The following is an 18024-nucleotide window of genomic DNA, read 5'->3' on the forward strand; positions in this document are numbered from 1 at the left end:
ATGCAGTATTAATGGCAATTTGCTGTGTTACTTGAAATCCCCCAAAATATTAGTCGTTGCAGTTAAGAGACTGCACATGTTTCTATGTTGGAAAGGTGTTTAGGCAAGAGCAATAGCACCAGACAGAGGACACACTAAAATGTTTTAAAGTGCATGTACAGAGAAATAGGCAGAAGAAACAATTCCATTCCAAAAAAAAAGAAATTGACAGAGAATCACAGTATATAGACAGAAACAAATGAAAATGTAGCATTTGATTTTAGAAGGGACAGTTGCATCAGTGATGCTTATGTCACTTGGAGTAAGGACCAGTCTAAGGTCACCAAGTGCTAAAATCTGTGAAAATTCACACCTGAACATGTGTTCTCAACACCAAATCACTCTAACAGCTGATCCAAAGATGGAAAACCCTTGACCTAGCAAATTTCCTATCTAAACTGTTGATGCTGAGTAGTAAAACTCTCTGCAAAGCACTATTACTGTCTGCTGTTGAGAACACCAGTAAGAGCAATGCTGTTAAGCACCTTAAGTGTCTCAACAACATAAACATAGTAATTGTCAGCCATACAAGCCACACAAAGAGCACACAGACATAAAATAGACATACAATCATAAAACATACAAGGTGGTCAAATGAAAACAGACAAACAGGTAACAGGACCAAGAGTCTTGGACTACCCCTTTCAGGTAAGCACCCATATATAAAAATATTAATTAATAATATATATACATATATTTATTTATATACAAGCCTGGTGTTTTCCTTCACCTTAAGAAAAACTCCATTCTGAATTGGAAAAACCTTTCTAATTAAAAACCCATAGTAGCAACAGAAACCATTTTCTATAGATACAGCAGCAATTTTCAGGAAAAATACATTCAGTAAAAATATTTCTGATCAGTTTTACTGTGTCAAATAGTTAAAAGCCAGAGAAGAAGCATCGTGGCAATCCTTCAATTTTGAGTGGGACAGGGCCTTTCATGGCCTGGGTGAGGGAGCAGAGGGGCCATGGCTACTTGGTGAAGAAGGCTGTGCCTCAGAGTGGGTGTAAGGGAGAATGGAATGCGGGGAAGAAGATGTTTGCAATGAAGGGACGGAGGGGAAGGGGATTTTCACATTAGAAAGGATACCCTAGATATGGTATAGTGCATATGGGGAGATTGGATAAACTCACCAGAGCTATATCACTCAGATGTTTTTTCTGCTTTGGCTCATAGATTGCTCATATGGATAGCAGCTCAAAATTTTTAATAAAAAAATCAAGGCACTGAGGTCCAGATGTATAGAAACCCATAAAGATTAATCTTAAGTCTTTAGCCATAATTACATTGTGCTCTGTTTCTTCATTGTTTTCCAATTTTTTTTAATATACAAGCATGTGTACATCAAAAGTTAGCATTAGTTTCAGCAGACTCCTCTATCTCTCTTCACATCAAAAAGGGGATAAAAATTCATTATTTGTTTATATGGACAGTGCAAAAATATCTTTGAAACTGCATTTTTCATGTGCGTTAAAATATTATGTTTTCCAGATTTTACCATGTTTCCAAAGAAACTGCAGGATAGCAACAGACAATTGTAATTCTTCCACTTACATTTCCAATATGTACACTATCAAAAGTAAGAAAGTAAAATATCACTCTGGTACTTCTATAGACCCACAGGAGATATTGGTGAGGTAAACATAAAACAAAATTTCTATATAATTCTGTTCACAATGACAATTTAGCTAGAACACCCATACAGGCAGTAGAACAGCTTTCAAATAAAGATTATAATAATAGTTATTAAGATATGAAAGAAACAATGAAAATTTGAAATATCAACCATTCATTAAAATGAACAGAATGAAAACTTTTAAATAAAAAAGCTCTAATTAAATATATTCATACATCAATCAGTACAATTTGGTATAACTGATGTATTGTCACTTAATTTTTTCCCTCAAGTCTTGCATAATTTTAATTCTACAATTAAATGAATAGGCTAAATTAGTTCCTAAATTTTGCAGATTAATTTCTTTCTAACAAACCTGTCTTTTCTGAAGATATTAAAATATATTATGTAGACTTGTTATCTTCTGGTAAATGTACACAGTAAATTTACTAATACCTACAGGCTTGATGAGGTTTCTGTGGCTTTCATACTCCATGGGATTAAAGAAAAATCAAAGGTTATTTTCCTGACAATTCCCAAGAATTACCACCCATTTTATATTATTGTAGTAGGCTCCCTAATAAAGAAACCTGATTAACCTGATCAATATGCTAAGCACCAGTATCCCACACTCAAATAATAGCAGGAATCTCAAAATTGCCAATTCACGCTAAGGACCAAATAGCCTCTGTGAATTGTTATAGCAATTAAAAACACAAAATAACCACATCTGAAAAAAACACATTAGCTATACTTTTCTCATTTAAAACTGAAATGAAACTAGGAGCATGTTATGTAGCATACCACTGTCTCTGTTTCCATGGCATTTACAATACCAGTCAAATAGCGATGTTATTATAAAATATCTTTTTGAAATAGTATTCTTTTAAAACAAAACTTTTTCACAACACCCTGCTGTAAATCTTTCACAAGAAATAGAGAGATATCTCTGTAATTTACTATTCAGAATTCAGAAATTGATAATAAGTAACATTTATTATACTGATGCACATGCTTTTTATTTTCATGCAGAAAGTGAGTCTATATATAACTGTTTTACACAATAAGTAGTAATTACAATTATTTCCTACATACAGAAAGATGAAAAGGCTTTTCTGTGAAACATGTGCCCTCAGCCAAATTAAAAGTACACAAAAAAACATGTGTACATAAAAGTGATAAATACTGTATAAGCTGTACAGAAAATGCTTCTCATCTAGAGCTCATTCACAGCTACTCTCATGGAATCTCATTTCAATGCAATATAAACAACACTACAGTCTGCCAAGCTTCCACATCATTTCTATGAAAGCATCAAAGGTGAAGATTTCCAGATCAGTTGTACAGATTTGGTGCTGACTTTACTGAAAGGCAAAGAAGAGATGAGAAGGACATTACCTGACTGGACTCTGTTCCAGCAACACTAAGATCTTGAATGGATCTGCGCCTCTGCTGTCCGTTTCCTGCTGGGAAAAAAACAAAACAAAAACAAACCAGTGAAATATATTCAGAACAAAATAAGAAGGGTGCGACTGTTGCAGAGGAGCTTGGAATTTGTACAAATCCACAGAGACAAAGTGAGAGAGGGGGAGAGACAGCTGCAGAATTTTAACTCAAAACATGCTGGCCTGTCAACAAAAAGTATACCCTAATACAATAACCACTCCTACCACATGAATAGCTGCTGCACTCTACTCCACCATCTTCTGTCACATGTATTTGGTCAGGCTTAGTACTTGGGGCAGGAGCTGATGACGACATCTATTTCAAGTGCGTTACGTTATGGGGATTTCTAAAAGCTAAACCACAAAGATAACAGGCTGCCAGCTTTAACCTGTTGCTCTTTGGCTTGCTCAAGGAACACAGCAAGGACTCCTGCCTGCGTGACGCTCCCCTCAAGAAAAGTAAGAAGTGAAAGCGCTTCCTTCTGCTCTCCTGTCTCCTTCAGGGGAACGAAACTATGTCCTGTTCTCATGCTCTGAGAAGTGTGAAAAGGGGACCGTTCAGCTAAATCACATCTCACCATCAACCTACGAAGCACAATGCTGTAATCTTTTCCTCTTCTCCTTCCACCTGTTCGCAATTATCCACCAGTGACAGCTACATAAAACAGTTTAAATTTTAGCACTGACAAGCAATCAAAGGCATTTTCAGGAAACAAAATCTCCTTAAAAATAAAAGGAGATTATGCAACAGAATCTCCCTGACTACTTTGATTTTTATTACAGTGATTGTTTATATTATCTCTTGAGAGCAAGTCAGCTGTCCAAAAGGAAACACCAAAATGTCCCCAGTAACAGCTGACAATGCTCAAAATTCTTGCTCTTAACTCTGCATTACGTAACTCTGCTACTGGAGGGGAGCATCTGAAACATGTACTGCAGCCATGGCAGCCCCTCGCCCAGCAGCCCCACACTCAGCCACCAACACAGCTCACTCAAAGCCCTGCAAAAGGCATCACATTGCTGACCTTTTAGATACTTCTCATTCAGCATAATTCCCACAACTCCAAGCCTATCCTGAGACGTTTTGAATTGCAACAGTTACTACAAAAATGCAAGACTATTTAATATTAACTGATATATTTAATAAGCCTTTAAGTTTTTAAATATATGTATTATTACACATAGGAGCACACTACCACAAAACAGCAATACAAAATGCTTAGTGTCATTTTATCAATTTGTCATGTTATTTTAAAATTTATAGAAGGTACTTTAAGAAACAACCATATAAGAAAGTCAAGCAGGATTCTAAAACAGGAATATACTTTTTGCTCTGACTACAAACGGATTTGAATTGCAACTGTTCTGTGGTCTTGGTATTTTGCTTCTGAAATTCAGGGAAAGTATATACTTACCTAAGCAACAACAGCTAAGTTTGTTTAATGCTTTCATATGGGGATCTTGTGAATTACAAATCTATGTCAAAATGTCTGAACTTGTTCATTTGCAGTGAACTTTTCCTCTATGCAATTGTTTAACAAACAAGATTATACATTTGATAGAATTCTGTGCTGTGGATACTTCATCTGGCTGCCACAGCTCATCTCAATATGCAACATATGTGAAATCCACCCACAACTGATACAAAATTATGTGCACATTTCATTCAACAACATTGTTATAAAATTAGCTCAGCTGAAATAGGCTTGCAAAAATATCTGAAATTCTCATTTCAGATTAGCAACATTTGTGAATTTAAAGAACCCAGCGCATGTGTTGCTGAAATATTAGAACATGGCTGCCAAAATGTTAAAATAATCAGGGTGGGGTGCAAGAAAGAAAAGAAAATGCCTTGCGGGAAGTGAAGGGGTGGAGGGGAAAGAGGGGCCAAAACTACTGTTGTAAAAAATGAACACCTTTAAATGAATTACCTTCAAGTTAGTAGCATGAGGGAAGAGCAAGCTCAACTAGGCAATGCCATTTTAATTAGTATAATACTGCAGACATCTGGCAAATAGCGTCAACAAGGCAGAAACAGACTACGAATCAACAAATACTTATTGCTCCAGATTCAAGACAAATTTCAATTGAAAAATACGCTGTACAACACAACAAAAATATTTATTTGAAAAGCTCATGGGTACTTCTTTATGCTTTCCTCTCCTAGTTTTGATCTTGTTCTTACCTCTATGTCCATTTAAAAATATTTTATCTTCATTATAATACTAAGAGATTTGTAAATGGACAGAAGTTAATCCACAGTAACTTGATACACAGTGTCAGGTTTTTGGTGGTTTCCAGGATTTTAAGATTAAAAAGCAAAAGTCACAAATATACTTCATGGCCTCAGAACAACCCATTTCACATAGTGTTGTTTATTTTCTAAAATTAAATTCTAAAGGAACAGGAAACTTCCATCACGTCCTGCCCCACATACTCTAGGCAAAAATAAATTGTACAACTTACTAAGCTTTTGATCACTGCCCCCACCCAGCCGCCAAATATCCAGACCAGCTATGACCTCTTCTCCCTGCCCTTTAGCAGATACTTGCATCTCCTTTTACACTTTCTTATTTACTCACAGTCCTCTCTCTTCCTTACACACCTACAGGGCTCAAGCCTCTCTCACAGTGCAGGATGATTAAGTGACTGCAACACTGCTATAAGACATTCTGAAGAAGTTAAAACATTGATCTGAATTCCAGATGAATTAAGTGATCTGGGAGGACAAGAGTGGGATTTCTGGCATACATTGATTTTAAAAGTAGATAGAAAAACTACAGACCTACAGCACCCATAATTCCTATCCACCTTCCAAAGACCCTCTACAAAATGTGTCTATCTTGAGTAATCATTTATGCAGTGTCAATGCTATAAAAATTGTAACGCTGTGGCACAGTTTCAGATGACAAAATTACAAAGCCAAATGCACACATGCCAAATGCACGAGATGTCTAACATTGCCAGTGAAGAGAAAGCTGTACTTGTAGGTATATTTGCTAGATGCTGCTTGAATGGTTTCTACCAAAAAAGTACACAAACTAGAATTTAGATTTTGTTTCTTTAAACATAAGGATACTTAAACCTTTTGTACTTACTAGGGTTTTCATTTTTTATATATGAATATGTATGTAAAAATAAAGTTGGTGCTTATAACCTGTACTATACATACTGTAAATGAAAAAAAAAGAACTGATACATCACTAGGCTATCTGGTTACAGGATACCACCACCACAAACTCATTTGCTAAGCTGTTACACAAAGGAGGAATTTTTTTGACCCATCTTTCAGATTTTAAGTTTTGTAAGCTAGTAACACAAAATACCACCTTAAATGAACAAATAGCTCTGTTCACTCTTACAGCACCTACTTAGAAAGAAGAGCAAATATATTCTAAAAACTTCCCCTTCTGACAATATTTTACCTTTAATTGATAAAGTTTGTATTTTACGACCTTGGAAGCATAATCAGTTCATGGACGAAATGCAGTTGAGGCAACGCATTACGAAAACCCCCAATGATAGCAGATGTAGCACTCATACTTCCAAAATAGCCCTGCCCAAAGCAGCTGACTCACGGTAACATGCCTGCCTGGTGCTTCCCCTCTCCGGGCAGCAGCTGCTGTGCCATGTGCTCAGCACAACTCCAGGCAGCAGCACAGACCGGCGCTTGTGCGGCTCCAAGGACAGGGACGAGCTGCTCGCCCCACCGAGGGACGTGCCCGGGGAAGTCCGCAGGAGCTGGGTCTGTGGCAGAAGCAGCATGGAACGTAACTGGGTGGGATTGAGATGGTGGTAACAGTTTGGGGGTCTTGGAAGCTTAGGGGGCTAGAAAGTGAAAAGTGTGTTCAGAGGCCAGAACAGAGAGCTTTGTGCTGAAAGAGTAAAGAAAGGAAAGAAGTGAGAACTATACAGATGAATATAATTAGTTTACTGGGCAGATGATCATGTTCTGTCATGTAATGATTAATCTCATTTTTTTCTGGCTTTGGGATTATTACTGGAAAGCTGTTCTGACAACCGGAAAATTTTCAATATAAAGCCCAGATTTATTTGCAGACAATTTACATATTTTTTCTGTAGTGCCAATACTGTCTTTTAGCTTAAGTAGTCATCTCTTCCTAGTTTTTAGCTGCAGATTCATCTATAGAAAATAATTATTCATTCTCAGCTTTCACTTTGTGAGCTAAAAAAAGTCATGCTTTCAGATTTGTTTTTATACTTTCTATACCCCTTATATCCTAGTAACTCTTCTTCATATTATCTGAGTGCATGTATGTTTCTTTTATATGGCTGACCAGAAGAGTATGTTCAATTCCTGATTCAAACTCAACAAGGGCCAGTTGTGTCAGTGCTTCTTTATTTTTCCTAGAATAGCACCTTAAGATTTCACAGTTTTTCACAACTACATTGAATTCGTGGCTCATACTACCTAGAATTAATCTGCATGCATGTGCTATGATCTCATGTCATCTTATCAATAGAAATTGTTGTTAGTGCATGACCCTGGATTTTACCCTATTTCTATTCAGTCACAGCACAATTCTCCCTATGTGATATTCTAATCCTCCTCTTAATGAATAGTTGCTCCTGATAAAGCATTAACTCAAACTCATTTCACTTAAATACTTTAGGAATAAATTTTGAGAAAACTCCTTAATATGCTTGCTCCAACCCTATACCTTTTTTTATTTTGACAGGTTTCTATTTCTTTCACATGTATTCCAAATTCTTGAAATTCCCATCCTGTCAAGTTCAATTAAAATAGACCAGGTGAAGAATTTTTAATGTCTGCCTCTGCCTAAGAAACCAATAGACTGGTACAATACAATCTGTTTTGTGAAAACAACATTGTATTTTATTTCACTGACTTCTTCATTATTGCTTAAAAGTTTCAAAGCTTCTTGGAAGCCTCATGTTTTTATGGACAGAGTGAGTGTATGGAGACAAGAGGCACTCATTGGCTTCTAGAGCTTATTTACCAGGCTCTCATCATGAGTTAACACTGAAACTGGACAGATGTCTTTACTTTCACTTTTCTTCTTTCTCAGGATTTTGTTTATGTCAGTGCAGGCCAGGACTGCTTGAGAGTTACAGTGGAAAGCTACTCTAGTAAACTTTCTTGCCAATTTGTTAGCCTCAGCGCCAAAGAGGTTTGCTTTTTCATGGGTGTTATTGCTCTTTGGAATCTACTTTCTCATATTCTGTATTTTTACTATAACCTTCAATAAAGTTATTTGAAAGAAACCTTTGTACAAAATTATCTTTTGCATTCAACTTTTTAATACCTAACAATATCAAGATTTACAAGGAAACTTCCTCAGATGACAGAAATTTAGAAGAGGAGGGCCATGGTTTTAAGTGGATTCCTAGATACTTTCACTCACATTTCCTCCTTTTCAGCTCCTGACGTATCACTCTGAGGTGACTTGCATACTGTTAATGGTATGCCTATCACAGTTTGGGATTGATTATACTTATTTTTAGGCTTTGAGAAGTATGAAATGAAAGAAAGAAAAATGTCATTCTACTAACTAAAAAAAGACTTGGAATACATGAGAATTATTCATTAAATTCCCAAATGATATTCCCATCCATGCTGCCTGATTATATTAATTTTTTTCCTATCAAAAGCCTCTCCTAGTAATTTTAGTTGGCATTAACTTAAGCGCAATAGTAAAACCTCATGCACACACATTTTAGCCCTAGAAAAGTGTACTCAAATATAAGAATTACACAGACTAAGTGTTAATGTTTTAATCACAAATATCACATGGATTTAAAGTTCTGTACATCATTTATCTTAGGTTTTCTTTCCACTATGATCTGATTAAAAATGGGAGCCTAAACACAACAAAGATCAGGGCAAAACAATTACCTAGACAGGAATTTTTCAACTTAGTTCCATTTTCACCAAATGAGGTACTGTAATACAAGACTGCATATATAGTTTTCCTCTATAAGAAGACTCTGAACATCAAGATCTTAAGGGAAAATGTCTTTTATCAGTAGAAGTAAATTTGAAGACGGAACAATTTACTGATAAAAGTAAGTTTGTAATAAAATATCATGCTCCTCTTTACTGAAGAATTATGAAAAATTTAGTGGGATAATTTCTGGGCCTGCCCTAAAGCAACTGGAGCAAGAAGTATTTCAGCAGTCTGATCATTATTCCGGCATCTTAACCAACTGACCCGTTCACCTGGTCTGCGATACCTGGTATGATGATCTCAGGGACATCCAGAATGTTGCCAAATGAAGCAGTTTTACGATGGCCTCGTTTAGGCTTGGAATAGGCTGAAAAAATACACATATACAATACACATGCAAAACACTAAAACGGCAAGAGCAAAATTATTAAATTCCTAATACTGCATTTTTCATATATTTGGTTAAACTAGAGTTCATGCAAAAATGTGTCATGCAGAATAAACTGCATTGCCTTCCACTCATGCTTACACATAGTAAAGCAACTGTTAAAAAGCAAAAAATGCAGAACTAGCCATCATTACAACACAGTGTAATTAGTTATAGTTAGCAACACAAAAGTCAAACACAGAAAGCAGCATGGCAACACAGAAGGGAAAACCAAATGTAATTATCCAAACACAAAACAAATTAAATTATTTCAATTCACCTATACATTCAGAAAAAAAAAAAACCAAACTTGACTGCCTGAACATAACTAACATTTTCTCTTTAGTGTTAGGCACAAACTATTTTATTAAAAAGTCTAATAGCTAGGCACTTCTGCTTCTTTAAATCACCTCCTTTCAAAGGAAATCTCATCTATCTCTGAAAAAATATTTACTTTTACTACATTTGACAATCACTCCTGTCAGTTACTCTTTTGTCCTTCCAGTGCAGATTTTTTGTTTTGAAAACTGGATATACCTACCAGCTTTTAAATTTTTTAATAATGTTCAAGAAACATTATACACCTTGAAATAAAATCTAATTGTATTTTTTTTTTATTTTACCACTTCTGTAGTTTAAGATAAATAGTTCCTATTTAGAGAAAAATCTGAATGCATCTCCAGAGGGTAGAACATTGTAGCATACCTGTCTCAGTAAGTGATGGTGATGTGCATTACATGATTTACTCTTACAATTAATCCACAGGACAATGGAACAAGATAAAATCATTTATAACTTGATTTAACAACAGCCCAATCCTCACCCAGCCATGCACTTTTTTTCAGGTTCACGGCGTATTATTTCTGTCACATGGTTAACAAGATTAAAAAAAGAAACCAATACAGTGCTGTTTCACCTCTTTTTGAAAGTTATGGTCAGATGTGCTTGACCTCATTTCTCAGAGTCCAGTACTGCACGAAGTGATTTCCCAAAAATTATCCAAAGAACCCCAAACCAAAAATTGTATGTTCAATATGAACTTTTGTTTCAAGAAAAAGAAACCCTTCAGTCATAACAAAAAACCACCAAAAAGCCCTTAGATTATTCCGAATAGTAATTATTATTTCAGAGCAATGTTCTTAAAGAAGACAAACTAGGAAAATTAAAAACTCTTACAAAGGAGGGTCAGGCTATCTCTGATAATGTCAATAAGTTACATTAAGAATGTCAGTGACCAAAGTGAGTCCTGACATGTTTTAAAATAAAACCAGCACAGTGTTATTACCAGGTAAGTACACAGCTGCCTTCTGTGTTAAGAAACCTTTATAGATATTCAGGGTGAGATGTGCTACACAGTCATCCAGTCAAAGACTGACAATACAATAGACAGATTTTGGAATAAGGCTTTAAAATAAAAACATTAAAGTAAAAAAAAAAAATAGGGCAAGATAAATATTATTTCAGTACCTCAGTATTTAATAAAACAAGATCCTGGAGTAACCATAACACAATGAAGAACAAAAATGAAATAGCCATGGTGCACAAGAAAGCCAGAATTTGGATGTGTAATTTCTTACTAATTGCAGCTACTCAACTACCCTAATTTTAATATTGGTATAAAAGTACTCAGACAGCTAAATAACCCTGAACTAACCAAGGTAATTTTGTTTAATAATTTAAATCTGTGCTTATATATCGTAACACAAAAAACTTTCACATATGGAACTTAAAACCTGAAGTTTACATATATTAACAAACAGTATCTCTGATGAAGAAAGGAGACAAGAAAGTGTTTGCCAAGTGTACACATTTTTATTAATTCACTCTTCTGGGATGAATCAAGATTGCTTTAACCATAAAATTATGTATTTATACTTACAGATAAATTCTAATTCTCTCAATGTTTTAAGGTTTAGAGATGACAGTTTATATCTGAAGGAAACCTGGCAAAACACCTGTAGCTTATTTTTAACAAAAGACAACAATGCTTTCTTAACCTGGTGAATAAAATCTAATTATGTTTCCCACTTTGAAATCTGTCACAGTGGATTTTTACACTTATTTGGGAACATGAACTTTAAACCTACCTTTTAATTTCAAAAGTATTATAGAGACAACCTTGAAGAATATGTTATTATATAAATAATTATGCTAGCAGAGATGAAATAACACTATTTCAGATAAAAAGGAGAAAGTTGTGCATTTGGAATAGGACTGGTATTTAGAAGTCTCATAACGCTTTTTTAAAAAAGGTAAAAATCTAATTCAACAAAATCTCTAAAACTTTTTAAATACTCAGTTAAAACACTCAGTCTTTTATAAAGAGTGTATAACCATAAATAAAGGCATTTTCCCCCCACAATTAATAAAGGACAATCAAGACTACAGGAAAACTTTAAGTATTTTCATATAGCTACTGTTGTCAACTTTGTGTAAGACTATGCATGTTTTACATTTTCCTTCCTCCTTTATTTCTTTCCAGTTCTTTAGTCTACTCCCCAAACATCATAAAATTTTACCTGTAATGGAAGCTATTCTTGCTTCTATTTCAGACATGTCAGCGCTCATCCTTTTGGCTTCTCCGGAAACAAGGGCGGACGGTGGTCGTGCACGAACATCTGACAAGCTCTCAACGCTGCTGCCACGGGATGGGGGCAAACTCAAACGGCCAGGGTCACCCTGTCCAACAGTCACACCTTGTGAAAAGAAAATTCTGCACAAGCCCCTCCATACTATACACCTACAGTATGTTTCTACAGTATGCATTTTCAAAGGGACAAGATTTAAAATTCATAACACTATAAATGGCAATAATTGGTATAAACAAATTAAATATTGGCAGCTTTGAAAACAATCTAACTTCACACAGATAAAAAAATCAGCAGAATTAGGCCAATATTGTCATAAGAGAATCTTTGTATTTGTGCATTCTGCTTGAATTCTACTTCAAAATTCACCTAAAATGTTTAATCCCTTCATGTCATACTAGTATTTTGATTATAAATTAAGGCAACAATTTTCAAACATACTTTTTAAATCTAACAAATCCCTTTAAATACATTGGAGATGTATTTAAAGGGATTTATTAGATTAAAATTAGAGCCTTCCAGTTTATCTTTTTGGCACTATACAACATTTTTCTGTCCCTTTTCTTCTACATTCTTCTCCTGTAACTAACTGGATCCAATTTTGAACTATTTTGAATGAGGACACATGTTTCAAAACAGACACAACACTTAGGTCTATCCACGTCCATTTTTTTACTACGGTTCAAAATTGCACCCGTTGGCTTACCGGCTGCTTGGCTGTATTTTTGATTTGCTGTGCCAATTTTGATTCTAAACGTTTAATAGTGTCATTGGTAGAAGCTCCTTGGAAGTCACTTGGCTCCATGTTAGCATCGCTCTTGTTACTTGTGTTTGTAGAAGTGATGTCCATGAATGAACCTAGAAAGTAGAAACAAGGAAAAGCATTTGAGAATGTCCATTTAAAATACTGAAGTGCATCTCTTCACAGCAAAGCTCTCAGATGCCTAACTTGCCTTTAAAGCAAGACTTCAAAAAACTTTTAATGAAAGACAAGTAGCAGGACTGCTACAGATCAATTAGTATAAGAAGCAAGAGGAGTGAAAAAAGAATATGTATCTAAATACTATGATAACATTCTGAAGTCAATCTTTACCTTTCTTTGAAATTTTTAGGGTAGCTGTTATATTAACAACACAAAGCAACCTCATTCACAATTAATGACAAAGACCATCATTAACAACAGAGCAGCACAAACACCTGAAAAATATCAGCCAATATCTATTCATGGTTTGATGTGATAAATTCACTTAAAATCATGTGCTGAGAGGTGGAGAAAAACTACTTAATTTAGTGAAATGCTAAAGCTGCAAAGATTTTTTTAATATAAAGATCACTAATCTGCAAAGTAGTCAGTGAAGCTTTATCCAAAATAGCAGCAATTTCTCTGGTGATAGAAAATAATTTAACCAAGCAGAGGAAGCTGAAGACATGTAAAATGAAAAACTACTTAAGTGGAAAAAAATGTACTCTAAACAATGAGAAAACTAAATGATTTTTTACTATTAATTAAAAAAAGGATTTCTTTGAGGGCAAAACTACCTGAAATTCTAGCCCACACTTTGTTCCATCCACCAAAATTTCTAGTGATCTTTCTTGCACTTATTTTAAATTACTGTATTTACTGCAACTTATCACAAAACAAATGCAAGTTTAAATTGTGGAGATTACAACTTAAATCAGATGCAGCTTTCAAAAATAGTGAAACATTTTAAATTGACAACTACTAAACATTACATATGAGTAAAAGAGTGTTAATTGCTAGCAACATTCATGGCGAAAAAATGGAGACATTAAACCCGGCATTTGGAGACAGCTTTTATTATAAGCTTTTTCTTCATTACAAGTTCACTTCAGCAAAACCATTTGACTGAGAACACTAAGTATGAGGTATTAACAAAATAAATGGAGTCTGCTGATGTTTAAGATTTTGGAAGTATTTTCCATTTTGAGTTCAAAATCAATGTAAGAACATGCTTTACAATCTATCTGCATCATTTCATGTTGCTGTTCTTTTTCTCTAACTTATACAAATGTACCTGTGCTAGTGGCAGAGTTGCTTTGGCCTTCATCTGAATACTGGCAAGGATATTGAAGAGGTTCATCAGCTCCTGGAAAGTACTGTGAAAAAACAGTAATTATTTAATTAAAAACTAATTACAATTGTTTTAAAACTATTTAAATAGTACCTCATAATTTATAAGTGTAAATTATATATTACATTTATAATAATTTATTGAAAAGATAAATGAATGCAATTATTTTTAATAATGTAATACATTAGATACACCTATGACTTTGTTTATTTTCTCAAATCTATTATGAATTATTATACTCCTTCAAAGGGGAAATATAAACATATATATATATAAGATTAATTATTTCCCTTCAATAATTTGGTAATATTTGTCAAAAGCAGAGAGGCAAAAGAAAACACGCAAGCCCACCTTTGGAGTGGGATGAAAAGCATACTTTTTGTACATCAATTTTCCATCTTAATAGTTTAAGAAATGCTTAAAATACTTAAATAAATTTTTATACCCGCATCAAGTGTGTCATTATTTTAACAATTTCCTCCATGGATGGCCGTTGTGAGGGATCCTTGGACCAACAACGGGTCATCAAACTCTCAATTGGTTTAGGTAAATTTTTGATCAGTGGTGGCCGAGTACCTGCAATTGATATTAGAAAACACTTTTAAACAGACTCTAAAACAACTGAAAGTGTCTGATCTTGCTCCAGTATTTTGCTATATAAACAAAAGAAAATGCAGAACTAATAGTAATCTGGATGAACAGGCTTGTACTTAATTTGCTCTCTTACAAACAAAAAACTGACAAGAAAAGTTCCTTTGCACTACACAGCAGCAGTAGAAAAAAATTAAACTTTTCCTTTAGTACAGGTTTGAATACATTCACTGACTGACCAAATACAGCATACCACAAAGGCTAATGAAATGTTACTTCTTTCTGAAGAATAAAGTTCTAGGCCAAATTAGAAAGCAAGTAATAGCAGTCTTTGGTTCCTAATGCTGCATTCACAAGAAAAAAAAAAAAAGCCAAAACAAAAAAACCCCCAAACAAACAAAAAACAAAATTAAAAAAAAACCCCCCAAAAAAACAAAAAAAAACCACAACAAAACAAAACAAAACAAAAAAACCCCAAACAAACAGAAAAACCCAAAAGACTTAAAGTATTTTTGAAAGCTGATTTTGAAAGCTGCTCCTAAGAACATCCTGAATAATTATCAGGCCCTGGAACTCCCAATTTTGTGTGACTTTTTCATGGTTTATACTCATTTTTAATAACATTTTACTTCAACTATTGTATAAATATTCAGCTGTTTTTTGCTTCAAGTTCCTCCTCTTATTACAATTTCTATGAGAACAATTAATGGACAACCAGTTGTGCTGGATAGATGAGATATAGTGATGGTTTGCAAAGAAAGCAGTAAGTATTCAAGAATATATTAAACAGAACAAGTAATACATGAAGTAAGAATGCCACAATAGTTTTAAGTGAGATGAAGTGCACTAACTAACTTTCCTTCTTAAGAAAAAGGAAATGGAAAAAGATAAAGAAGATAAAATTTTAAAGCAAAAGTAGGTAGAGACAGTGAATTTTAAGGTATACTCCCACACCTTACTGAGGCCTCCAAATTTAGTACTAGATTTACACTTAGTTTTACAGTAAATGCTTTTATGCAAGGCACACATCACTCATAATCTCAACACCCAATGTCCTTGAAAAACTGGAGAATCTCATTCTTCACTCAAAAATGGCATTTGCAAACATCTCTCTATATGCATTATTAAGATTACAATATTAATTGATTCTGTCTCTGTCTGCCCCATTCTGTTCTTTGAATAGGATATACCTGTGCCCACCATATGCTTCTATCATTTATTACTGAAGCAATGACACTCAGGCAGAGTACCAGCCTTCATTGCTTCTTTGCTAATTTTTTCTTCCAAAAAGTTGGCGCTTGCCTTGATGTTGTCTCTCACAAATGGCAGAAACTCTTTGCAGACATTCAGTGAACTACTTCACTATCAATACTTTATTACTCAAGAAATTGTTTTGCCACAGTACCTAAAAACACAGCAGTAAAAAAATTACAACTCTAGCATGAAGATACTACAGCTTACTCTACTACACTGACCAGTGTTACACTACTGCTTTAGAGAAAGCAGTCCATTTGAACACAACCACTGTGTCCTGTTCATAGTCTAAGCTCCTGAAAACCTGTTCTGCATAGCACTTAGCACAGTAGAGTGCTGCTCCATGAGTGCAGGTACCTAGGCATAGAGGTAAAACCATTCAAACAACAGAATAAAAAAAAAACCAAACCCCAAAACATGACAGATGAAAAACAAAAATAACATTTTTAATGCCTAATGTTCCTGGAGGAGGTTTCATAGTTTCATAGTTTCTGATTTATCAACACAAGTTAAGTTACTTGAAGTTACACATTTCTTGTAAACATCCAATTAAAAAAAAAGGTAAAAGAAAGACAATGTAGCTAATAAAACCATCATTCAGCCAGGTAAGAGGTTTTTCTCAGATCACTTTAAAACGGAGTGTTGTAATAACGAGGACATTACTCTTTATCCTTTGTTCATACACCAGTTACACTGTAGCAAACACGGTAGCAGCCAAGTAAATCAAAAGCCACAATGACACAAAGTGGCAGTATCTATTTAGTCTTTGTGACAAAAATGCATATCCAATGAAGCACAAAATGGAAACACTAGTAATTTAAAGCTGTACAGTTAAGAATGCTTAGAAAATGTATAGGTCATATACACAACTTCAAATGCAATAAAGTATTTTCAACTCACCATTGTGAACTGCCCACATTATCCGGAAAGCTGGACCACCAATCTCATCAAAAGGTTTCCTACGGGTGATTACCTCCCAGAGAATAATACCCCAGCTGAAAACGTCACATTTTTCACTGTAATTGCTACCTGGAAGAAAGCCATCAATATAATTTGACTCTTTTCTATGTAACATGTCAAAAAGAAATAGTTTGAGCAGATCATAGAATCAGGCTGGAAAAGAGCTCCAAGATGACTGAATCCAACCTTTCACTAAACACCATAATGTCAACTAAACCACAGCACTAAGTGTCATGCTGAGTAACTTCTTCAATGCTTCCAGGGATGCTGACTCCACCACTCCCCTGGGCAGCTTGCTCCAATAAATAAATAAATAAATAAATATCTTTACATACTTACTTTCACTTCACATTTATTTTGCTGAGAAAAAACAGTTTTCTAAAGCTGACTGATTCATGCTAACTTAAATCTGAAATCACTTGACAGTATGACTGTTAAGAATGCCCCTCTCTGGGAATCAATCCTTTTCATTTGGAGTCATCTTGAAATGATAAAATGTATCACTTTTCTTTATGATATGAATGGCAATTTATTAGGTTTTAAAAATCTCTTGCATTCAGGGTTTAATTGATTATGTTTGCTTCCTCTAAATAGTCTTCAATTCACTTCTTCCAACCTTAGTCACAATATGCCAGCCGATAACATCTGTTATATCCATTACTCTTAATTAATTACAGGTCTTCAGAAGAACAACTAAGTTACCACATGGACAAAACAGGAGAGTCCTTAATTCCTCGCCATCTTATTTCCTCCTTGTTTATTATTCTTATTCTTTTTGTAATGTCATTACTTAATCAAAATTCTTTGACCATAAATTCAATATTTCTAAGACTCCTAAGGTGCTGAAGACAGGTTGCAGATATAGAATAATAAATAAAAATGTTCAGAGGCTACAAAGAAAGAATGTATGCTTTGCAACCATAACTCATGCAAATGCTAATAAGAAATGTGAATGGCTAATTATATGAGAATATATATGTGTGAATATGAATTATAGGAAATTTGCTCACCTATCTTCAAACAAGGATTAAAACTGGCACATAGAGGCCAAAAGATTTTCTTTTGTTTATCCCTAATCA

The 18024-nt window shown here is 34.5% G+C and overlaps 1 protein-coding gene across 7 annotated transcripts in view; it reads right to left on the reverse strand.

Moving 5' to 3' along the window:
* MAP3K7 (mitogen-activated protein kinase kinase kinase 7) overlaps nucleotides 1-18024 on the reverse strand; it is a 48085-nt gene that overhangs the window by 11194 nt on the left and 18867 nt on the right. For 2 of the 7 annotated variants that reach the window (XM_054279236.1, XM_054279232.1), the window contains exons 7-13: nucleotides 16886-17014; nucleotides 14586-14716; nucleotides 14084-14165; nucleotides 12754-12905; nucleotides 11979-12138; nucleotides 9319-9399; nucleotides 3056-3120 (exon numbers count right to left, since the gene is read on the reverse strand). In XM_054279236.1, the coding sequence (XP_054135211.1) occupies nucleotides 3056-3120; nucleotides 9319-9399; nucleotides 11979-12138; nucleotides 12754-12905; nucleotides 14084-14165; nucleotides 14586-14716; nucleotides 16886-17014 (800 nt within the window). Of the gene's footprint in view, nucleotides 1-3055; nucleotides 3124-9318; nucleotides 9400-11978; nucleotides 12139-12753; nucleotides 12906-14083; nucleotides 14166-14585; nucleotides 14717-16885; nucleotides 17015-18024 lie in introns of all 7 variants that reach the window. The other 5 variants (XM_054279230.1, XM_054279235.1, XM_054279237.1 and 2 more) reach the window with 3 other exon arrangements.

The sequence above is a fragment of the Melozone crissalis genome, unplaced genomic scaffold (assembly GCF_028551555.1).
Source record: "Melozone crissalis strain CALT ecotype California unplaced genomic scaffold, PUWL_Pcris_2 ptg000027l_1, whole genome shotgun sequence".
Classification (NCBI taxonomy): domain Eukaryota; kingdom Metazoa; phylum Chordata; class Aves; order Passeriformes; family Passerellidae; genus Melozone; species Melozone crissalis.